This window comes from Prionailurus viverrinus, chromosome B2, assembly GCF_022837055.1.
Source record: "Prionailurus viverrinus isolate Anna chromosome B2, UM_Priviv_1.0, whole genome shotgun sequence".
Taxonomy (NCBI): domain Eukaryota; kingdom Metazoa; phylum Chordata; class Mammalia; order Carnivora; family Felidae; genus Prionailurus; species Prionailurus viverrinus.
The window spans coordinates 42,158,249-42,181,526 of record NC_062565.1 but is presented as its reverse complement, the minus strand read 5'-3'; the positions used below and the strand labels follow the sequence as shown (position 1 = coordinate 42,181,526).

The 23,278-nt window shown below is 54.1% G+C and overlaps 1 protein-coding gene across 2 annotated transcripts; it reads right to left on the bottom strand.

Annotated features, from left to right (window-relative positions):
* Positions 1-129: 129 nt before the first annotated feature.
* Positions 130-17,840, bottom strand: CAPN11 (calpain 11). Of its 2 annotated transcripts, none has more exons than XM_047858652.1 (22): positions 17,780-17,840; positions 11,287-11,540; positions 10,839-10,908; positions 8,910-9,028; positions 7,960-8,093; positions 7,607-7,775; positions 6,268-6,351; positions 6,076-6,161; positions 5,762-5,836; positions 5,444-5,604; positions 5,133-5,302; positions 3,317-3,328; positions 2,769-2,980; positions 2,440-2,479; positions 2,273-2,341; positions 2,133-2,190; positions 1,931-1,995; positions 1,591-1,659; positions 1,053-1,131; positions 840-956; positions 308-366; positions 130-217 (listed from the first exon to the last, which is right to left on the bottom strand). In XM_047858652.1, the coding sequence occupies exons 1-22, from the start codon at positions 17,808-17,810 to the stop codon at positions 191-193; spliced, it is 2,160 nt and encodes a 719-aa protein (XP_047714608.1). In that variant the 5' UTR covers positions 17,811-17,840; the 3' UTR covers positions 130-190. The 2 variants fall into 2 exon arrangements, with proteins under 2 accessions (XP_047714608.1, XP_047714609.1); XM_047858653.1 differs by lacking the exon at positions 17,780-17,840 and adding an exon at positions 16,130-16,158.
* Between the last annotated feature and the right edge of the window lie 5,438 nt (positions 17,841-23,278).

Below are 23,278 nucleotides of genomic sequence, written 5' to 3'. Positions count from 1 at the left end.
AAAGAGAAACACTTTGGGCTGGGGGGGTGGGCAATGGACGGCCTGGTGCTGGAGTAAGGGGCCCAGGTGCCACTACCTGGAGCCCGTTCCATTGGCAGGGAATGCAGAGCCGAGAGCAGTAAGGAGTGTCCTGCCCCTGAGCCCGGAGCCCCGCAGTGGTGGTGGTGGGAGCCGGGCTCTTGGGGCTCCCCTATCCCCACATGGTTGTCTGCAGCCACTGTGGGGAGGAGAGAAGCAGATCCAAGGACGGCAGGGAGGGTGGGGCAGGATGGCTGGGGGAGCAGAGGGCAGGGGGAGCCGTGAGTACCTGGTTCAGATTCAAGCGAATATAGCCAGTGTTCTTGGGGTCCATGGATAGAAAGTATGCTGTTTGGGAGAGGAGGCAAGGGAAGGGGTTTGAGAGCCGAGACCCAAAGGGTCTGCAAGACCCAATCCCAAAGAAGCAGGAGGTCAGAAAGGGCATCAGAAGCTGTCCCTTGCTGCCTCCAGGCTAACCCTCAGCTCAGGAAGGAATTAATGATAAGAACTCCAAGCCTCGCCATGAGCCACACACAGAGCGTCGCCATGCGTGAAACTCATATGTTCTGTGGCTCCGTCCTATGAGGGCAATACTGTTACTGCCCACATTTTATAGATGAGGACAGAGGACGGAGGCACAGAGAGATAAAGCGACTTGCTCAAGGCACACAGCCAACAAGTGGTGGGGCTGGGATTTGAACCCAGATCGTCTGTGCCCTAAAGAGGGGGATGGTTTGGGAGCAGGGCTCCTCATGTGGGCGTGTGGGAGGCGGCCAGGGGTCCCCGACCCACGGTGGGGAGTGGGCAGATGACTGACTCACTGAACATGGCCTTGAGCCTCAGGAAGCAGCTGATGAAGCTGTCAAAATCCACGATCATGTTATCGTTTGCATACCTGGCCACCAGCACCTGCATCACCTTGTTATTCAGCTTGATGCCTGGGAGAGAGAGGAGTGCGGAGGGGGAGTCCAGCCCCCTGGCCACCGCATCCTCCCTCGCTGCCCCCAGACCCTCTCCCCTGACCCCCTGCTAACCTGCTTTCTCAATTGCCAAGCGCATCTCATAGGAGTTCAAGCTGCCTGAGTTGTCCTCGTCACACTCTCGGAAGATGTCCTGAAGGGATAGGCAGAGGGGGTGTGCATAGCACGGTGGTGGAAATAATGAAATACTTCAGTATAGTTAACCTACAAGGACTACCCAAGACCCCAGCGCTGCCTACCCTGGCCCCCGCCCTGAGCGCCCAATATTCCTGTCATCTAGTGACTGTAGGGGGCCTCTGGCAAGGGGAGGGGGCTAAGACCGGAGTCAGGGGTCTGAAAGACCCACTCCCAACTGGGCCCTCTGCACCAGTCCTTTAAACTGGTGATGCCTGGACTATACTGGTTGTTAATCTGACTAGCTAATGCACCAACACTCCAACAGATCCTGTCCTGTGTGTGTGTGTGTGTGTGTGTGTGTGTGTGTGTGTGTCTAGTCAGGGGCTCCCGTTCCAGCATCGTCCTTACTAATCCCCATCACTCTTGAGGACCTCCCTTTCTCCCCGCCATAAACTGCCCCTTCAGTGTTCTTTACCGTCCATTTCTTGATTTTTTTCCACAGGATCTGGAACTCCAGAAGCCCCAGCTTGCCAGAGCCATCTTTCTGGGGAGGGGGTGGTAGTCAAGGATGCCAGAAGAGGGAGTGAAGAGGGCATCTTGGGGCCAGGGAAGCAGAGGGGCTCGCTGAGTGGGAGACATGAGACCCGGGGATCTTGTGTGGTCACTATGGTAACAGCTAGAAAAACTGGCATCTTTTGCTATCTCAGAGCCTAATCCCCAGCGAAGGAGGGCAGGACTGGCCAGAGCGATGGTCACCTGGGGGCCAGGCTTGGGGGTAGGGGTGAGGGGTGGGAGAGCACTGGACAAGAAGATACATCCATGAGGTTGACCATACAGCGGCACACATCCAGGCCGAAGCCCTGGGTCCTGAAGTTTCTGACTGTGAGGGAGAGAAGGGGCAGGAAGAGAGAAGGAGTGAGTGGGGCATCGCAGGGGATGCAGGGAGCGGCCCAGGGGGGGTGCAAGCTGCGGGAGAAGGGTTGTGAGTGGCAGGGTAGGGGGGGGTGGGAGACTCACGTTTGGTGACCACCTTGTTGAGCAGCTTCTGTAGCTCATACATGCCTATCTCCTTGTCCTAGGAAGGGCGACCATAAATCCCAGCTCTGGCACGTTCCCCCCATCCACCTGCTTTGGGTGCCCAGCCCTCGGCCTTGTACCTCTCCTCCTGCCACTATCCCAAACAAATGTATGAAGTCCTGGTCTACGTCATTCTCACAGAACTTCTCCTGGAGGGAAAGGAGTGGGAAAGGGACCCAGTCAAGAAAGTTCCTTCACATTCCTCAGATGCTTCCTCTGGTCCCTGGACCCCACAGCCTCCCCTCACCTCCTGGAGTAGCTCAGCACAGTTGGCTTCATCCAGTTCCCTGCGCAAAAGTGAAGGAAGGTTCATGGTTATGCGGGATCAGGGAGACAGGGAATTTAGTGGGGTGCTTGTGGGGAGATCATGTCGTGTATCTGAAGCAGCGTGGAACAGGTTCCATGGGGTCTGGGTTCTGATTCTGGCTTGCTACTGAGACTCCCCTTCCGTGTGCCTCAGTTTCCCTGATTTAAACTAGGGACAGAGTTGGGGAGGACCAGATGACGGCCCCCTGAGCTTGACATCCTACAGCTCTTGGGCAGGTGGTCTTGGAGCGGTGAGGTAGGGCTCCTCACCAGGACTCGCTGTGCTTTTCTGTGAAGACCCGTAGCAGGAAGTCGGCATCTCTGTGTGGCTCAAAGGTGGAGGGAATGATGACATATTCCCCCGGAGGCAGCCGGAGATGACTGCTCACCTCCCGCGAGTTAGTGAAGATCTCTGAGAAGCCATGGTCCTGATACTTTATGAAGAAGTCCTTCTTCAAGCGAGTATCCTGGATGTTCTGAAACTATATGTGCCTTGGAGGTGGGTACAGGGCTGGCATGTGAGTATAGGCAGAGAGAGGGACCCCAAAAGTGAAGCTTACTTGGGCAAGTCTCCGGGGGAGGCATTGCCACAAACTGACCAGTCCTGGATACCACCCAGCCGGCAGGTAACCAAAGTATCCCCTGCCCGACTCCCTACTCCTTGATCTCCTGCCCTGACTCCTATCCGGGGCCCCAACGCAGTAGAATCCTAACCCAGTAGCCCTGAGAGCCCTTGGCTGAATTCTGCCCCTTGCCCATCCACATGCAGCCAGAGGTGGGGCAGTGCCTGCCCAGAATCAAGCCCATGTCTTCTGTACCTCCTTTGGGACCTAGGAAGAGAAGAGAGAGGAAGGCCAAACTCCCAGGATGGTGAAAGGGCTCAGGCCTGTAGAAGTCAGGCAGTGTGTGTGTGTGTGTGTGTGTGTGCATGCGTGCACATGTGTGTGTGTTGGGGGTGTTACAGCGGGACACTGGTGGGGGGGGGGGCATGGGTTCTGACAGCCAAAAGTCCTAACGTTAACATTAATAATTCCTCAGTTTTGGACAACAAAGCATAGTTTACACAAAGTTTTGCCAGGGGGAGGTTTTTATCCCTGCAGGTTAAGGATAGGAAACTGAATCCCAAGAGGTGAGGTAACGTGCCCAATTTCCCACTGCTAAAAAGTGACAGAGCTAGGATGAAAGTTGAGGAGAGCGTTTTCCAGAATACGAGCGTTTTCCATGGAACACTTGTATCCTGCAGTAGTTAACAGGCGATTATTGAAACTGGCCATTGAACACAAATATGTTTGTAAAAAGGTGAGTTAAACCAAGATAAGTAGGTTGTAAGGGATCCTGGGTAGCTCAGTCAGTTGAATGCCCGGCTCCTGATTTTGGCTGAGGTCACGATCTCACGGTTCGTGAGTTCGAGCCCCACATTGGGCTCTGCGCTGGCAGCACGGGGCTTGCTTGGGATTCTCTGTCTCCTGTCTCTCTCTTTCTCTCTCTCTGTCTCTCCCCTGCTGTCTCTCTCTCTGTCTCAAAAATAAATAAAATAAACAAAAAAGATTAAGTGGGTTGTTGCCCCGTAGGGATGACAAAAACCCATAGCTGATGCCCTGTAGAGTCCCAGGTGGGAGGTATATACCTTTCCTGAAGGACCACAGCTAACCTTGGAAATATATATATATTTTAAATGTCTTGAGTGTTTCTTTATTCTTTAGAGAGAGAGAGAGAGAGAGAGTGAACGGGGAAGGGGCAGAGAGAGAAGGAGACACAGAATCTGAAGCAGGCTCCAGGTTCTGAGCCATCAGCACAGAGCCCGATGCAGGGCTCAAACTCATGAACTACAAGATCATGACCTGAGCTCAATTCAGACGCTTAACCAACCGAACCACCAGGCACCCCTAACCTTGGAAATATCTTCAGGCATGTCTGGTGTCTGTTAACCTGGTGGGCTCCCAGCCTAGGAGGAGGGCAAGGCTGTGTCTCTCTCTTTTTTTTTTTTTTAAGATGAAGTATCTTATAATTTTAAAAATGTTTTTATTTATTTTTGAGACAGAAAGAGACAGAGCATAAGCAGGAGAGGGACACACAGAATCCAAAGGAGGCTCCAGGCTCTGAGCTGTCAGCACAGAGCCCAATGCGGGGCTCGAACTCGTGAACTGTGAGATCATGACCTGAGCCGAAGTCGGACGCCCAACCGACTGAGCCACCCAGGCGCCCCTTGTGTCTCTTTTTGTTCACTATTGGACCAGTGGAGATTGGACTGGTGGCTGGCATACAGTAGGTGCTCCGTAACTATTCGAACAAATTGTCATTTATAGGATTTCGCAAAGCACAATTTCAGAAATGTGGTCAGGGATATCTCTTGGCTGCTGGAGTCAACGCTCTGGGTGGTGTGTCTGGGCGGGTGTGTGTGTGGGGGACACCTGGGGACAATGTGAAGTCTCAGAACATCTGGGAATCAGGACATAATCTGCTTCTGAGCCTTGGGTGTGTGAGCTTGGGCAAGTAACCTCACCTCCCTGGCGCTCTGTCTCCTTCCTCTTCTTGGAAGGCGTTACTATTCATTAAGGCTTTTGGCAGGGTCTTGAAGGGGGTGAGGCCAGGAGAGGGAGCAAGAGTGGCTGGGGGAGGTGTTGGAGCACCCACCGAGTAGATGACAAATCCAATGGTCTGCAGCTGGGCTCCGTGGGGCCGTGCCCGTCGCCAGTTCTTCTGCATCAGGGCCACCAGGCAGGTGCAGACAACTTCGTCGTCCTCTGGGTCGTCGTCCCCCTCCGGGAGAGAGATCCTGAACTGGGGGTTGGTCCAGAATGTGTCTGTGGAAGAAGCAGGTCAGCATGGCTCTGCCCTTCCCAGGGTGGACCGGCTTCCCGGCCACACGCCTGCCTCCTTGGTGGGGCCTCGTGGGATCTGCCGGTCCCCTGACCCCTTCGCGGACCCCGAATCCCCTCACCCACCGGGGTGGTTCCTGCAGCCCCCCGCAGTGCTGCCCCGCCGCCAGCTGCCCTCGCAGAAGGTGGTGTGCCAATAGCCCCTGTCGTCCCAGGAGAGCGTGTCAGGCGTCAGGTTGCAGATCTCCAGGAGCGTGAAGTTGTCCAGGAAGTCTTGGTAGGACATCCTGTGGTGGAGGGCGCGACGGCGAGAGCCTGTGGCACCGTCACACCCGGAAGCTCCCCCTCAGAGCCTCCCCATCAAAGGCAAGGGTGGGAGGGCGGCAGAGGAGATGAAGGGACGGGGCGTGGGGGCAGAAGGAAGCCCACCCAAGCTGCACTGACCAGAACTCCCCATCCTCCCTCTTCTGAAGCAGCTGTTTCTGGGTTTCTGGGGCCACTTTGTCCCACTCGCTGGCACTGGATCAGAGACAGGAGGTGGAAGGAGAAAGGCAGGGCTCAGAAGGTATTTTGTTCCTCCCCAAGGGATTCCCTCCCCGCTGAACTCCGGCTGCTGGGGGTCCGGAGTTAGAGGGGAAAACACTAGTGGGGAGGGGCTGGTCCTGGGACGCCAGCGGTTCCATCTGTGACACTGCCTGGCTCGTGGGCCGGCCGTGCGCTCTGCCCCTCACCTGACAGTGCTGCTCAGGGGCACCTACTTGTCACTCCAGGCTCCATTCCACTCGATCCGGCCCCAGGGATTCCGGACCCGAATCAGGGTTTCCGTCCTGCCTTTGTAGAAGACCTGGTGGAAAGGGTGTGGTGGCAGGGGTGTGGCTGAAGGTCCCGGGGCAGGAGGGACTGTCCTCCTTGTTCTGTGTCTCCAGGTAGGGTGCGCTTGGCAGACTCACATCATGGAGGCCGGTCACGGAGTAGGCGTGCCCTTTCACTAGCATCCTCTGGGTCATGGCCTCCAACTCACTGTCGCTGGTGACCTACAGAACAGAGAGGAAAGAAAGGAATTCAGGATCCGGTCAGATGCACCAGGGCACCCGAAGAAATGTGAGCACTCTTGGGGTCCAGGGTTTTTTTTTTAAGTTTATTTATTTTGAGAGAGAGAGACAGAGAGAGAGAGAGAGAGAGAGAGAGAGAGGCAGGCAGAGGGAAGGAGAGAGAGAATCCCAAGCAGACTCCATGCTGTCAGTGCAAAGCCGGACTCAAAACTCCATCCCATGAACCGTGAGATCACGACCTGAGCCAAAATCCAGAGACAGACGCTTAACCGACTGAGCCACCTAGGTGCCCCCTGGATGGTGCAGTGGGTTAAGCGTCCAACTTCGGCTCAGGTCATGATCTCGCGGTTCCTGAGTTCGAGCCCTGCGTCGGGCTCTGTGCTGACAGCTCAGAGCCTGGAGCCTGCTTCCGATTCTGTGTCTCCCTCTCTCTGCCCCTCCCTTGCTTGCACTCTGTTTCTGTCTCTGTCTGTCTCTCAAATATAAATAAACATTTAAAAAGTCTTGTCATTTCAAGCCTGCCATGTGAATGGATTCGTACAGTATGGAACTCTCTTGGTTTTCCTCACGCAGCATAATTCCCTTGGGATTCACCCAAGTAGTTGCATGTATTGGTAGTTCATTTCCTCTTATCGCCGAGTTATATCCCACGGCCTCTGTGCACTGCAGTTTAACTATTCACTCCGTGAAGGACGTCTAGACTGTTCCCAGTTCCTGGCTACTATGAACAAAGCCTCTATGAACATTTGTGTGCCGGCTTTCATGTGCTTGTAAGTCTTCATTTCTCGGGGTTACATGCCCAGAGTGCAAAGGCAGGGTCGTACGGTTCCACCCCGGGCTCATTTATTTCTTTGAATAAATATTTGCTGGGTGTCTCTTGCATATGCCAGGCAGCATCCTAAGTCCCAGGATCCGGCAGTCAATGAGACAGGTGACTGCCCCCATGGAATACGAAACTGTCGGGAGAAGATAGGCTGGGAACAACTATATTGATAAGTAAGACCATTTCAGATCACAATACATGCTGGGGGGAGAATAAAAACAAAGTAGAAAGCAAAGGGAGGTAGGAGCAGCTGATTTAGAGTGGGAGGTAGGGAAGAGAGGCCTGAGGAAGGGGCATTTGAACTGAAATGTGAATGAGAAGAGGCTAGTCGCGCAGCTACCTGGGGGAAAGAACCATCTGGGTGAAAGCAACCGCAGGTACAAAGGCCCTGAGGCAGGACCCAGTATGGCTTACTTCGATGCAGCAGCCCATGAGGGAGGATCGCTCTATGGCCTTCCTAAGAATCCTCAGCAGGTTCCGAGGGGGCTTCTGGAGTTGGAGGCTATAGGTCACGCCCCCTGTGAAGTCTTCAAAGCCCTCTACTGTGTTGCCCCCCGACAGTGCTTCATAGGACCCATTCAGCCTGTGGGCACAGAGAGGGCACTTTTATGCTCTGGTTTAGAGATGCCAGCTTGGACACGAGAGGGTGTGGTGAGGGCAGGAAGGGATGCCCTGACCTCCATCTGCCTTTTCCCCTGAGTCAGCTGCCCCCATAGCTGCCAGTTGTCGGGCAGGCTTGGAGGCAAGCCCAGGCTTGGGGCACTCACTTGGCATATGCCTTCTCCAGCAGGGCACTCCAGAACTCAGCGCGCTCAGCCGAGTGCACGAACACCAGCTTGCCATTCTTTGTGGGCAGCCGGTCATCCACCACCACGTCCATCCATTGTCCAAACTGCCAAATCTGTGGGCAGCAAGGTGGACCTCAGTGGGGCTTAAGACACGTGTGTGCCCCCGGCCATCCTACAAGCACATGCGTGCATACAGGCACACACCCTCACACCCACCCCACCCCCGCTGCTGTATATGAGAACTGTGTTACACGAGCACCTCCTGGTGGCCAGGATCAGTGACAGGCCAGTGTCAGAGAGCCCACTCCCCAGAAGGGCTGAAAAGTGAGTGAAAAGCTATGAAAAGCCTGAAGGTCACCCCAAGCCTCATCTCCAGTTTCTGCCTTGGGCCCCAGAGGGACCCGACCCACATTTTGACCTTGGCCGGGCTTTAGGATTTTAAATTTGGAATTAAAAAAATTCTTGTGATTCTCAGAAATATTTTGCGACACGGGCAATGTGTCCACATGTCGCTAAATTTAAAGAGATTACCAAAACTATGCGACAGCGACTCCCAATGTCATACACACGCACACACATTCACACACACGCGTGTTTCTACCAACAGGAAGAGACAGGGAGAGGGAGAGAAGCAGGAGAAGGAGGGCCACCAACAACAGATCATTATTATTATTATTATTTTCTTTGAGGGCTTTAAAAAATTAGCTTACGTGATTTCTTTAGTGACCAGATATTTCTCTGATAATTAGACAAAATCCACCCTAATACATGTCATTTCTCAAAAAGAAAAAATGTAACTTCAAAGCAAATATAATTCTTCTTCTTCCTCCCTACCCGCTTTGTCTCTGTCTCCGCCACACATACACACACACACACACACACACACACACACACCACAAAACAACTCTGGCTTTCAAATCATCCTTCACCTGAAAATGGAAAATGCCTGCATAGTTTTTCTTGAAGCTCTGCCCCTTGGGTACCACACGGTACAGCAGTTTGGGGCAGGTGGTGAGGGAGCCAATGGCAGCCAGCAGCCAGCAGTCCCCTGGAAAGACAGGAAGGGGGTTGCCTCTCCTGTACTCCCAGGAACTGACTCCGTGGCCCCCTCCCTTAGCCTTGTCACTAAGAAGTGTTCAGGAAGGAATCTAGTAGGGAGAAACAGGGCTGAAAGAACAGGCTCTGGGGGGAGGTGAGCCTCTTTACCTTCTGCATTACAGAAGAGATTCACAAATTAGAGCTGGATGCTTTTGTTTTCAGATTTGGGGAGGAGGTATTTGGCTTTCGTCTTGCTTCTCACTCTGGGATCTACTTTCTTTGGGAAAGAGCCAGTTTTCTACCCCCTTCCCCCCCTGCTCCCGAACAAATCCAGTCACCTTTCCCCATGCCCTGCACCCTTCTACGCCATGATTACATTAGTGTAGCAATCAAGACATCTCTCCCTGATACCAGTCACGTAACACCAGACACCCAAGGGGCTTAGTCTGTAGCCCAGCTAGGTCCCCGGGGCTAGGCATTGATGGGGCACAGGGGCAGTAACTCTGGTTTGAGGTCCCCCATCGAGTTCTCTCTCCTGGGTATCTCAGATGTCCTGGGGTGGCCGTGGGGCAGGGTGGTAGCCTGAGTGAGTGTCCTGGGCCAGGCTGAGGCTGAGGGGCTCTAGGAAAGCTACTGTGATTACCAATGGCTTCCTAGTTGCCTGGGGTACCGTTAGTGGGAGGCAGAGGGTGGGAAAAGGAGGGGTAAGGACACTCCAATCCTCCATTGCCAAAAGGACACCTAAATAGGGAGAAGCCAGGTCACTTCCTGTGGCCCAGTAAGCCACGGTGACAGACACGGGGCCTGAGGTCTCCTTGGTTTCTGCCCTGCCTACAACTTGCCCTTTTCTCTGCCACAAATACGACAGAACTCAGCCCCAGAGGAAGCCCATGCTGGTCTGATCCCTGAAAATGCGATGAAGGGTTTGGAGGAATCCTTCCTTAAGGAGGAAGATATCCCTTGGGGTTGTCATGGAAGCCCATGGGAGAGGGGGCTGAAGAGCCTGGTGCTCCTTTACTTAATACGTCAGACTAAGGAAGTTCTGGAACTGGCACTGGCTTAAAAATATGTCCACAAGCTCTTTGACAATCCTCTCAGGAGGTGGAGTCTAATTCCCTTCCCTTGAGTGTGGGCCAGATTTTGTGCTTGCTTCTAACAAATGGAATGTGGTGGAGGTGACCGCGTGTGTTCTCCTGAGACTAGGCGGGAAAAGGCATGATGGCTTCCTCTTTGTTCTCTCCCTCATATCATTCCGTCTGGGGAAATCCGTTACCATGTTGTGTGGACCCTCAAGCGGCCCTATGGAGAAGCCTACGTGGAAGGGAACTGAGGCCTCCTGGCCCGTGAGTGCGCCATCTTGGAAGTGGATCCTTCAGCTCGCGTGAAAGCTTCAGGTGAGCACAGCTCTGCCTGACATCTTGACTGCAGCCTCAGGAGAGACTCTGAGCCAGACCCACCCACCTATGCTTCTTCCAAATCACTAACCCACAAACACGGAGATGATAGATATTTGTCATTGCCCGGGGCAGTTTATTGTGTAGCAATGGGCCACTAGTATACCACCCAGCTTACTCCCAGACCCAGCTAGCAGCGGGAGGGTCTGGGATCAGACCCGGGGAGGGGGGGCGGGTAACAGGAAGAACATACTTGACAGTCTCATCCTCTCCACAGAAACAGAGGGGCAGGGAAGCAGGAGAGGTTGTCTGAATCTAGGAGTCCCAGCTTCCCATCCTCAAAAGACACTCTGGCACTCCCCCCACCTCAGCCTTCTTCCCCGATTCACCCCCTCCCCCCGACTGGCTTTTTTGCTCCTCACTCACCAAGTACACCCTGGCAGATGTCTGTTGGACTGATCCCATTCATAATGAAATGAGGATTGCTTGTGATTTCCTGCAGTAAAGGAATAAAGGTCTTAGGGGGTCCAGGACGTGCCCCGCCCCCCTCTCCGGAACCTCCATCTCGCCATTCCCGGGGCATGATGCCCACCTCCAAGTTCTAGGGGAAAACAGGGTGCAGGAGGGCACAAGACCAGTTTGACGTAGTTGTCGGATGTGATAGCAAAGGTCAGTGAGTGACTTTCCCAGGGGTTATCTGAGAGGTTTTGCTTAAGCATGTCCAGAACTGTCTCCAGCCCTGATGGAGGTGGAGACTAGTCCCAGGGCCAGGATTGGGGAGGTTGGGAGATTGGAAATTTCAAAGTGACTGGGACATTGTTACAAACAGCCCTCCACCCCGAAGATGAGTCATGCCTTCCCTCCCAGTACCCACACCGGGCCTCTGCCAGGAGATGTTCTGCACGCTTTTGGAGTTGGGACCCAGATCCTTGAAGCCCAGGGACCTGGGTTCGGCAGGGAAAAAGGAGTCCTCGAACAGCTCCCCCTTCCTCAGACAGGTTGCTTGCAGGTCCTCAAAGCTCTGGTTATGGAAGTTCTGGGCGTTGTGGTGTTGGCCCATGCCCTTGGCTTTGAGTCGGCAGTGGGTGATGTGAGCCGCCATTCCCTGATTGGTGAAAACCGCCTCCGCTTAATAATGAAAAGACAAACAACCCAATTAAAAAATGGACAAGGGATCTGGACAGATTTCTTTTTGAAGATATGACCAACACTCATATGAAAAATTGCTCAACACCACTGGTCGTCAATGACAAATGCAAATCAAGGCCACAGTGATACACCCCTTTGCACCAGCTAGGATGACTATAATAAAGAAGACTGATAATAACAAGTGTCGGCAAAGATGTGGAGAAGTTGGAACCTTCATACTTTGCTGGTGGAAATATGAAAGGGTGCTGCCACTTTGGAAAATGGCCTGGCTCTCCCTCTAACAGTTAAACATAGAGTTATTACCGTATGGCCCAGCAGTTCCACCTCTAGGCATACACCTGAGAGAAAGGAAGATATATGTCCGTACAAAAAGTTGGACACAAATGTTCATTGCATTATTCACAATAGCCAACAAGTGGGAGGAGACCCCAAATGTCCAGCAGCTGATCAATGGGCACAAAAAATGAGAAACAGACATCCAACGGAATATCATTGGTACAAGGGTATCATTCAAAAAGAAATGAAGTTCTCATCCATGCTACGACATGGATGTAGGAGAAAGAAGGCAGTCACAAAGGGCCACCTATTGTATGATTGATTTATATAAAATGCCCCAAATAGGCCAATCTACATAGAGATAGAGAGTAGTAGATGGATGTGGTCTGAGTCAAACAGAGCCCAGTTGGTGCCAGGGCAGGGGAGGAATGCATAGTGAGGAAAAGAAGGGGCAGCTATAGGGAAGGGCAGGAGGGTTCTGGGGTGTCTAGAGGTGAGACCCAGATTGAGCACACAGAGGGCTGAGTTGCACAGAGGCAAGAGCAGGGGGTCTTAGCTATTCGTCCTCCCTTGTTGACAGACAAGGAGAAGAGTTACAATTGCAGAGCTAACAGTGCCGAGTGCCTGCTCTGTGCCAGGCACACCAGCCCTGAGAAAGATCCATGCAATACCCTTAATTACTGGAAGAGGAAGCAGGGACGTGGAGGTCAAGGAATTTGCCCAAGGTCACGGGGTGAGGGCTGGGCATGGGTCTAAGTCTGACTGCAGATCCCAAACGAGGCCCGTGACCTTTTCCTTTTTTTTTTTTTTTATTATTTTTTTATTTTTATTTTTTTTATTTTTAAATTTTTTTTTCAACGTTTTAATTTATTTTTGGGACAGAGAGAGACAGAGCATGAACGGGGGAGGGGCAGAGAGAGAGGGAGACACAGAATCGGAAACAGGCTCCAGGCTCCGAGCCATCAGCCCAGAGCCCGATGCGGGGCTCGAACTCACAGACCGCTAGATCGTGACCTGGCTGAAGTCGGACGCCCAACCGACTGCGCCACCCAGGCGCCCCTCCTTTTTTTTTTTTTAATAAAAAATCTTTTTTTAACGTTTGTATATTTTTGAGAGAGAGAGACAGAGCCCAAGTAGGAGAGGGGCAGAGAGAGACAGAGGCACAGAATCCAAAGCAGGCTCCAAGCTCTGAGCTGAGCTTGAATCCATGAGCTGTGAGATCATGACCTGAACCAAAGTCAGATGCTTAACCGACTAAGCCACCCAGGCGCCCTGACCCATGACCGTGACCTTTTCCTGATGCTACCTCCTAGAGGGAGGTGCCTCTCCTCAGAGGGAAGTCCTGTGGAATTAGCATGATCTTCCCATCGTCACCAACTAAGGGGATCACGGGCCACTTGTGGCTAAATTTATCTGAGGCCTCTTAACTCTTCACACTACCCCAACCAAGCCAACCCATTCCCCTGTCCCACATCAGCGTCTCCTTGGGACTTCTCTAGGTCCGGTAACGCTCCTGTTGTCTCCCCCCGGAGCCTGACAAACCCAAACCAGGCTGCCACCTAGAGGCCCAGAGCCTTCCTGCACAGGCAGCCCCTGTTTCTCAGCTGTACCAGATGGTTCTTGCCTCTGTGCCTCCGCCCGGGGTCATTCCTGATCCCACGCACACACCTGGTCCACTGGGGACAGTCCTGCTCAGTCTTCCAGTCCCTGCTCAATGCCATCTCCTTGGGGAAGCCCTCCCCTAACGTGCCCAGGCAGAGTGTGGGGCCGCCGTCACGTCTAACGCTTTCCTTTGTTGTGACACCCGTCACTGCCTGCCTGCTGAGTTGACTTGTCTGTGAGCTCTCAAGGGTGGACATGGGGGCTCCTCTGTCCACTATTAGGTTACATCTGTCTCTTGGGGCGCCTGCATGGCTCAGGCAGGTAAGCATCCGACTCTTGACATCGTCTCAGGTGATGATCTCGCGGTTCATGGGTTCGAGCCCCATACTGGGCTCTGTGCTGGAGCCTACTTGGGATTCTTTCTCTCCCTCTCTCTCTGCACCCCCCCCCCCCCGTGCACTCACTCTCTCTCCTCTCTCAAACTAAGTGAATAAACTTAAAAAATAAAATACAATGAACTCCATCTGTCTCATAGAGCACCTGGCCCCAGCAGGGGCTCAGAAATGCTTTCAGTGGATGAATGAATGAATGAATGAATGAATGCCTTGCATTGCACTGTAGTGATTTTTAATCTATGTTTGCAAATCTATGTTTTCTCTCTCCTGCTCTGACCCCCAGCTCCCTGTCCCTCTTTGGTCCCTGACATACTATACACTTTATTTATTATTTGTCTCCCTCACTAGAATGAAAGCTTAGGAGAGCAGAGGTTTTTGTCATTTGTTTGCTGCTGCATTGGGCACATAGTAGGTGCTCGATAGATGTTTTGAATGATGTTCCCCAGTGCTCCTAGAAGGGAGGAGCATCTTAGTTTCTCCCTGTGAAGGGATAGATGGTCATGTGGCTCGTCCCTGGGAGCCTCCACTCCATTAGGGAGAATCCCCCCAAAGAGCTGACCCCAGAGCAGGTGCCTGGTAAATGGAGGGACCTGCAGACTCCCACCCACCACTGCCACGGGCCATGCCTGGGCTGGGGACAAAAAAGAGCTCACCCCAGCCTAGGGAAGACAGAGCGTTGGTGCAGGCGATGAGCAAAGTCCCTGACCACAGCATAAAGGCTTCTCTGGGGTCCCCCTTTGGGGTCCCTGGGGCCTGGAGTTTCCTGGCCCCCACTGAGAAAAGTCCATTGGCTGTAAGGATTAGAATGAGTTTGCTGAATAGAGACTTGGGACCCTGTCTTTTGCTTCTTCCACAGAGCCTATGATTTGTGACGAGAAGATACTAGGATTCTCCCCCAGGTGTAAAAGTAACTAGCACCAGGGCGCCTGGGTGGCTCAGTTGGCTGAGCGTCCGACTCTTGATATCGGCTTGGGTCTTGACCTCGGGGTCGTGAGTTCAAGCCCCGCACTGGGCCCCAGAGCCTACTTAAAAAAAAAAGTAACTAGCACTTACAGAGCAGTTATAAAAATAATAGTTAACAGTGTTTGAGGACTCAGTGTGTACCTGGCATGGTTCTAAATGCTTTACCTGCATTACTTTAGGGAATCCTCACAACGCTGTTGGCTGGGTTTATTATTATTATGTCTCCCTGCTACAGGGGGGAGAACCGAGGCCCAGAGAGGTTGAACTTCCTCAAGGCTGGATACCTGGTGGGCAGCAGAGCCAGTGAGGGTCACACCTAGGCAGGCTGGTCCATGCTCCTACCCATCACTCGAGGCTTAGGCTTCCTCCACTTTCCCACAGCCTCTAGGCGGTCTTTGTGAAGTCACCTCCCTTTAGGCAGCTGATTCCTCTCTTGCAGCCCTGGGCTGCCCCATACCAGAGTGGATAGCTGTGTGACCTCGGGCACGCTGCTTTATGTCTCTGAGCCTTGGTTTTCTCATCTCTCTAAAGAGGCCGTCATATCCTACCTTGCAGGGTGTTTCAGGATTACATGGTGCAACAGACATGAAAAAGGCTGGCGTTCACGAGGCGCTCAGAAATTGTTGGTTGCCTTCTCGCTGACCCGGCTGGGTAGCTAGTATTTATGGAGTTCCTCCTGGGATCATATAGCACCCCTCCTCCCTCCCAGGACTCAGTGATCATAAGGATGCAGGAACACTTGTACTCTACATGTTGGGATCTTCTGTGAGCCTGTCTCTGCTGCTCCGTTTGCGCTCCTTGAAGCAAACTGTAGCTCATCTCAGCCACATTTTTGGAGCATGTATTCTGTCCCGGGCACCGAGGAGTCAGAAGCGAACCCACCCCTGCATGGAGCTCTGAGAGGACCCTCCTCCGACTATCCTCCTTCAGGTTCAGCTTCATGGGCCACAGAGGCAGGGAGAAGGTGCCAGGGAGAGAGGCCACCAGGTCGGGTGGGATAATTGGGAGGTTCTTGGGGAGAGTGACTGCCCCCTTTTCCCTCCTCTAAGCTCACTCCACTCCCCTAAGGTAGGGTGAATAAAGGGGTGTGTTGGGGACGCAGGGGAAGAAGTGGCTAATTTCTTTGCTCAAAGAGCAGGGGAAAGACTTAGAAGGAGGCCTGTGGTGGGGGGACAAATCTTGGGGGGTGAAGAAGGGGTCCAGATGAAGAGGGTCCAAAGAGGCAGGCGGCAGAATATCCCTGAGGGGGACCCTCAAGGGGACACGCCCCTTCCCTGGGGGCGGCCCTGGTCCGCAGAGGTACAGGAATGGTATGAGCCCATCAGCGCCTACCTGGGGAGTACAGCATGCTGGTGGCTAGCGTGATGCTTGACAGTTGAAGGTTCTAGGTGGGGAGGGGGAGGGGGAGGGGAACCCCACCCCCACCCAGAACTCTTCCAATTGCAGTGGGAGTCCCAGGGCAGTGGCATCCCTGAAGACTGGTTTTGTCTCATCACCTGGCCCTTACCCAGTGTCGTCAGCAGGGCAGGAACGACTAGGCCCATCTGACCTACATCTAACTTAGAGCCTGCCTGGAAGCCTTAGGGCAGTGGTCCTCAACCTGCGAGATAGTGCCCCAGGGACCACTTAGCAATGTCTAGAGACATTTTTGGCTGTCATAACTGGGGACCAGGTGGGTGCTACAGGCATCCAGAGGGGAGAGGCCGGCGATGCTGCTAAGCGTCCTATAGTGCTCAGGGTGAGAGACCGGGGGTGAGCGAATGGCCCGAGGTCATTCAGACAGTGAGGTGAACCGCTCTGTGCCCTTCCACTAGGAGGTCGCCTTAGGTCGACTCTGACTTGGCTGCCCCCCCGCAGTGAATGTACTGGGCTCCCATGCGGGTCTAGAAGGACCACAGGAGGTGCTGGTGTCCAAGAACACTGGAGAACCCCAGGGGGCAGACCAAGGCTGTGATCATGCCCTCCGATCATCACCCAGCCTGAGAAGTCACTTCCCACCATTCTGTCGCCGGCTTCACTTCCTGTGTACCAAGTCTCCCCGGTCTGAGCGTGTTACTCAGCTGGCTGGCATGGAGACTTACACAGACACACACTCTACCACAGTCGTCACCAAAAACGTCTCCAGAGCGGGTGACAGACTCGAGCCCTGACAGGTGGGCTAGGGGCGTGGGCAAGCTGAGACACAGACAGACAGATAAGCCTGGCGGTGGGAAAGACAGGCAGATGGCCAGAGCAACGCAGTAAAACAAGGCATGAAGGAATAGGAAGCTCTCTGGCCCAGGGGTGTCTAGACTTCTCAGGGCACTTTGGAAGAGTGAGGACTGGGTTTGGTCTTCTCCTCTGGCTAGCCCTACGCCTCCAGGGGTCAGGCAGACGGTGAGGGCCGGAGAAGCCAGGATCTAGGGTGCCCTGTATAGCAGAAGCCAGCTACCCTCCTAGGCTGGGTGAGGTGCAGCGCTGAGCCCTTCTGCCGGCTGGGATTGGCTGCCTTCCACCCTGCAGAACAGTCTAGCTCTGCCCAGCACCCCTCTCCCCAGTGCTGTCTCCCTCAGGCCCTGAGGTCAGGTTCCCAGGCCTGCCTACGGAGTCCTGCTCCTGTAGCCTTCTCACGGTCTGGTCTTTCTGGATCAAGAGGCCAGGTTTTCTGGGATGGGGAGGGGTTCTCTCTGTTCCCTGAGGTTTATTTTTCTAATGGCCTCTGGGGCTTCCCTCATACAAGCCTTTCTCATAGATAGCTGTGACAGTGGGGTGTCTGGTCCCTCTCGGCTCCTCGACTCCAACCTTTCAGTGGAGACAGGAAGAAGGGGGCCTGTGGGTCTGGCCATCAGTGGACCGTCTGGGGAAGAGGCTCATCTGCTCCTAGGGAGCCTCCAGTCCGATGGGAGAGTCACCCTCGAGGGGACATGGCCTCTTCCCTGGTGGGGGGCGGGGAGGCCCTGGTCTGTAGAGGTACAGGAATGGTACAAGCCCATGAGCGCCTACCTGGGGAGTACGGCATGCTGGTGGCTATCATGGTGCTTGACAGTTGAAGGTTCTGGGTGGGGAGGGGGAGGGGAACCCCCACCCCCACCTAGAACTCTCCAATTGCAGTGGGAGTCCCGGGGCAGTGGCACGTTTTAATAGCTGCCTTCCTCTTCTGTCCTCCTTCCCACTGTCCCTCATAGCTGGCATGGTCAGTAACCTAGCCACTTTCCATCTGCCTGGGCCCTACCCGCCGCCCAGAGGGTCATCTTCCTGTGGAGACAGGAGTCCCAGCACCCCTACCCCGGGGGCACCTTCACCACGTTGGCTGTCCTCACTGTACTGTCCAATCAGGACAAGTCTGAGTCCCTCTCCTCCAGCCCAAGCCTTCCAGGAAGGGGTTGGCCCTGACACCCCAACTTGACCTTTGTATCCTGGAAACCTCTTCATTTCCGAAAGGCAACTTCCCACTGACATGGCACTCTCCCTGTGTGTCTTTGGGTCTTCACAAGGCATTCTGTGTCTCCTTCTCACACGGGCACCGGTTGCAGTGGATTAGGGACCTACCCTATTCTAGCGTGACTTCATCTTAACTGTTTACTTCTGCAATGACCATATTTCCAAATAAGATCACATGCTGAGGTACTGACTCGGGGGGGGGGGTTAGGATTTGAACACGTCTTTGGGGGGACGCAATTCAACCCATAACACTCTCCTTGGCATGGTTAGGCCACTGGCCTGGCTGTCATGTCTATCCAGGGGAAAGAGTGAACTCTTTGACATGAGAAACCTTCCCTATAGTATAGTCTTTCCAAGAGCGTATGACCGTTGAGGACGGGGACTGTCCAGTCGTCCCTGTGTCCCCCCCGCCCTGCCTGGTGGAGTGCTGACTACAGAGCAGGTGCTCAGGCCGCTGAATGGAATCCTAGAGTCCTGTTCCAAGCCGACCTCGGACAAGTCTTCCCCACCCCCCTTTCTGGATCTCTCAACTTCCTCATCTATAAGAACATTAATTACAGTTAATTAAGTTCTTATTATGTGCCAAATGCTGGGCTAAGAACTTTCCGCTTGTTTAATCCTTAAAACAGCTCAAGGACGTTATCATCATCCTCACATTACAGATGAGGAAAGTGAGGGCCAGAGGTGACATAATAAGAAATACACACTTGGTCTCTGCCCCTGGTTCCTGGGACAGGACTCCTGAATCCCCTGGAGTTCTGTGAGTGAAAACAGCGTCTTTTGTTCTAATGAGGTCACTCCTGGAGATCTCCTGGATAGCCTCAGGATGGGGGCTGATGGCCAGAAAAACCAAGCCGTGATTAGAAACCTGAAACTTTCAGCCCTACTCCTCATTCTCCAGGGAGGGGAGAGGGGCTGGAGATTGACTTAATCATCAATCAGGCCCAATCTGGAGGAAGCCTCCAGAAACATTCCCAAATATGGGGTTTAGAGAGCTTCTGGGTTGGTGACCACATTTACGTGCTGGGAGGGTGGGGCACCCCAACTCCACAGGGACAGAAGCTCTTAGAATCCCAAGCAGGCTCCGCCCTGTCAGCCTGGAGCCCTGTGTGGGGCTTGAACTCACATATGGTGAGATCATGACCTGAAGCCGGACACTTAGCCAACTGAGCCACCCAGGCGCCCCTGTCATAGCAAATGATAAAACCTGAGGAAGGGCTATAAATCCTGATGTATAGGCAGTCGGGTGGAAGCGCAGGTGACAACCTGGGCATCTGATGCTAGCTCCAGGTAGACGGCGTCAGAACTGAACGGAATTGTGGGACACCCAGCTGGTGCCTGGATAGTTGGAGAGTCGGTTGATGTGGGAAAAGCCCCCTTCCTTCTTTTGGTGTCAGAGCATTTCGTGTGTGAGGACAACAGGAGCTTTCCTGTTCAAGAGGCACGATACAACTCGCCCAGCGTCACTCAGCTGGTAAGTGGCTGAGCTGGGACTTGAACCTAAATCCTCAGCTCTTGCCCATTGTCTTCTGCCGGCCCCAGCTGGAAAGGGAGGGAGGAGAGGCGGACTTTGGGGCTCCCTGCGGCCTCCTTCCGTGACTCCACCGTCGCACCTCGAGGATCCTTTGCGGCACCCAGGGCGAAGCCGGACCCTCAACCCCGGTTCAGGAATTGTTTGTCAAATGAGCATATTGTGATTTCCCTCTCTGACCTGGGTTCTGCCCCCTGCCTGGGGGCACCAGAGGCAGGGGCTGGGTGGTTGCGGGCATCTTCCTGTATTACAGTCTCCCACCTCGGGGCCGTGCTCGCCCCAGGACCTGTGTTCAGTTTGCTGTTTCGGCATCATCTGGAGTTTCACAACTGGCAACACTTGAACCTGGCTTTGGGCTTCGTGAGGTGGGGTTAGGGGAGAAGACCCTGTAAGGTGGGGTTAGGGGAGACTCCGCCTCGAGGGAAGCCAGGCAGGTGAGGAATTTGGGGGTCTAGGCTGAGGTCTGTCCCAGGCCACACTGCGCAGCTAACGGGGTTTTCCAGGCAAAGTGGTGCTGTGCCTGCCCACCTGTACAGAGAACACGCTTCGGGGGAGCTGAGGGGCCTTCGTGAACCAAGGTGCTTGGTTCAAAACCTCTCTTGGCTACTTAAAGCACCCCCCTAGGGCCCCCTCTCAATCAACACCAGTGGTCCTTCCCCCGTGACCCAAAACACACCTGGTTTCTTCCTTCCTCTGTTTTGTTCCAAAGAACAGATCAGAACCTGTGGGACCTTCACAGGACCCCAGGCGTCCAGCCCCAGAATGCTTCCCTGCTTGCCTACAGCCTCTGCCAGTGAGTCCTTACCTGGACCCCGACCCCTCCCCGTCTGTTCGCTGCCCCTTTACCCAGTTCCCCAGCCTTCCTTCGCCTTCTGGACTTTTCTGTCTGACCTGATGAAGGGTCGCCCCACTGCCCACCGCCATTCCCAGCCTCCCAACACATGCTGGGAGTGTTTCTGGTTTAATCCAACGACCCTGGGGAAGGCATCTGGTACCACGCTGGCCATTTTGGCCTTAATAGTTGTGGGTTCTTGTCATTCCTCCTCTTTGGGTGTCAACCTTCTTGGCTGAACAGTAAAAAGTTTGAATAGGCAAGATAGTCCTGATCTGGGGCTCTCACACCACCCTAAGATTTTTTTCACCCTTGTCCCTGCACCCAAAGTCATGTTGGCAGGAGCAAGGGACATGAGCGCCGTGTGCCCCAGGCCCCTCAACTCTGAATTTGGGATAGGGCTTCTCTGAGGACTCAGTCAACGCAGAGAAGCTGGTCAGAAGGGTGCCGGACCTAGTGAGTGCTCAGATCTGTCTCTGGCCTGCCCGCCGGGCCGTGGGCTTCTACAATCAGCCTTGCTGCTATGTCGCCAGCACCCAGCTCAGGGTCTGGAGCACAGGAGTACTCGAGGGGGTTTCATGGAGGGATCAGGGGCTGCTGTCTGAGGCCTCAGAGGCCTGCTGCGCGTGCTCCCTGCTTGAAATTCACAGCCAGTTTCAGCCCACCTAGCGGCCGGCGCTCTGCTCCCCAGCCCTGGGACTCTGGGGACCCTACCTGGAGGTCCACATTTCACAAGACTGTGCATTTGCCGTACATGTGAGGGCTGAGGCCTGGGCCGAGCTGCTCACGGCGGTCCCCCCACGGAACACTGGCCTTCCAAGCAGGGGACATCTGTCTGTAGCCTGGGAGTGGGTGGGCCCCACACCGTGTGCCTCCTGCCCCCTGCCAGTGCCTGGGCAATCTTTCACGGGCTTTTTGCTTTGCTATCCCTGCTGTTGGTCGTTTCTGGTCGACTATCCGTAAGCCTTTGTGGTATCTGCTTTTTCTCTTCCTCTGCCTGGTCCCCTGGGGCCTCTCCTCTTCTCTCCTCTGGGAGTTCCTTGACTCACTTTCTTTTCGGGGTCCTGCTGATGGGTGGTGGGTAATGGATGGGTTGGATGTTCAGGGCCATTGGGGTCACTTGGTCATACTCCTTGGTTTTATCGATGAGCAAATAGGTTCAGAGAGGAGAGGCGGCTTTCCGAGGGTCGCGCAGCACGTTAGTGACAGAACCAGGACTGGAGTTCTCGGTTCTCCAGGAGCCAGGAGACCCGTTGCACACGCAACATACGTTGCATGCGACCATGTGGCTGGGTGGGCCTCTCGGGGGTGGGCTGGAGTGGCCATAGGAAATTTCTTACAAAAAGTGGATTACTGGGGCGCCTGGGTGGCTCAGTTGGTCAAGCAGTGACTTCGGCTCAGGTCACGATCTCATGGTTTGTGAGCTTGAGCCCCATGCTGGGCTCTGTGCTGACAACACAGAGCCTGGAGCCTGCTTCGAGTTCTGTGTCTCCTGCTCTCTCTGCCCCTCCCCTGCTCACGCCCTGTCTTCCTCTCTTTCAAAAATAAACATTAAAAGGGGTGCCTGGGTGGCTCGGTCGGTTAAGCGTCCGACTTCGGCTCAGGTCATGGTCTTGCGGTGTGTGAGTTCGAGGCCCACGTCGGGCTCTGTGCTGGCAGCTCAGAGCCTGGAGCCTGCTTCAGATTGTGTCTCCTCTCTCTGCCCCTCCCTCACTTGGGCTCTGTCTCTCTCTGTCTCTCAAAAATAAATAAATGTAAAAAGAAAAATAAACATTAAAAAAAAAAGGGAATTACAGTTGGGTCTGGGGATGTGGGAGATTTGACTGGGCAGGAGACTTGTCGGGCAGGGCCTCAGGCACTCCTGAGGGGGAAGGGACAGACGGGCTGGGGGCCTGGCTCACTGAGATTCTCAGAAGGGCTTTCCAAGATTCCTCTCAGGCCGGTAACCTTGGACAAACCCCGCAGCCTCCCTGAGCCTCCACAAGAAGAGGGAAAATGACACCTGTGTTGCAAGTGCTATTAATGATCACAGAATTAATTCTAGTTGACGTTTATTGGGTGTTTCCTACGGCTAGGCGCTGGGCCAAGTGGGCATCTGGCCTATATTGCCTCACGTAATCCTCCTCGCAGTGAACCCATGCCTGACCCCTGGAGTGAGCTCTCTGGGGAGTAAATGCTTTAAAACAGGTAACATAGTCACTCAGCAGGATTCCAGGCACATCACTGCTCGATATGTTATGGCAACAATGACAACAAATAATAATAGCATTATTTGCGAGACTACTGTGTCCCCATTTTCTGGCCTCTCTCAGCCTCCAGAGCCACCTGCTGAGCCCCTTTCTAGAAGCAGCCCTCTGGAGATCTTCCTCCTCCAGGAAGTCTTCAAGAAGACAGTGGGGAACCTGTGGTTTTGCATGGCCTTTCTCCCTGAATCTCCATCCCATCTGTGTGGCTCCTGGGGATTCGGGTGTGTGGGTTTGTGTCCCTGTCCCTCAGACTGAGTGGTCCTACAGCTTCCTCCGGGCAGGGGGTGAAGACAGAGCTGAGAGCTAGTAGATGCCAGAGCAGGGTGGCGGTGTGAACTCAGCAGGCTCCGCCTGCCTGAGACTCCCCTGCAGTCTCCCAGGCCCATTCTCTCCTCTCCCTGGGGAAACTGAGGTCCCGCACAGGAAGTCTCTTGCCCGGGGTCCAAACAGAT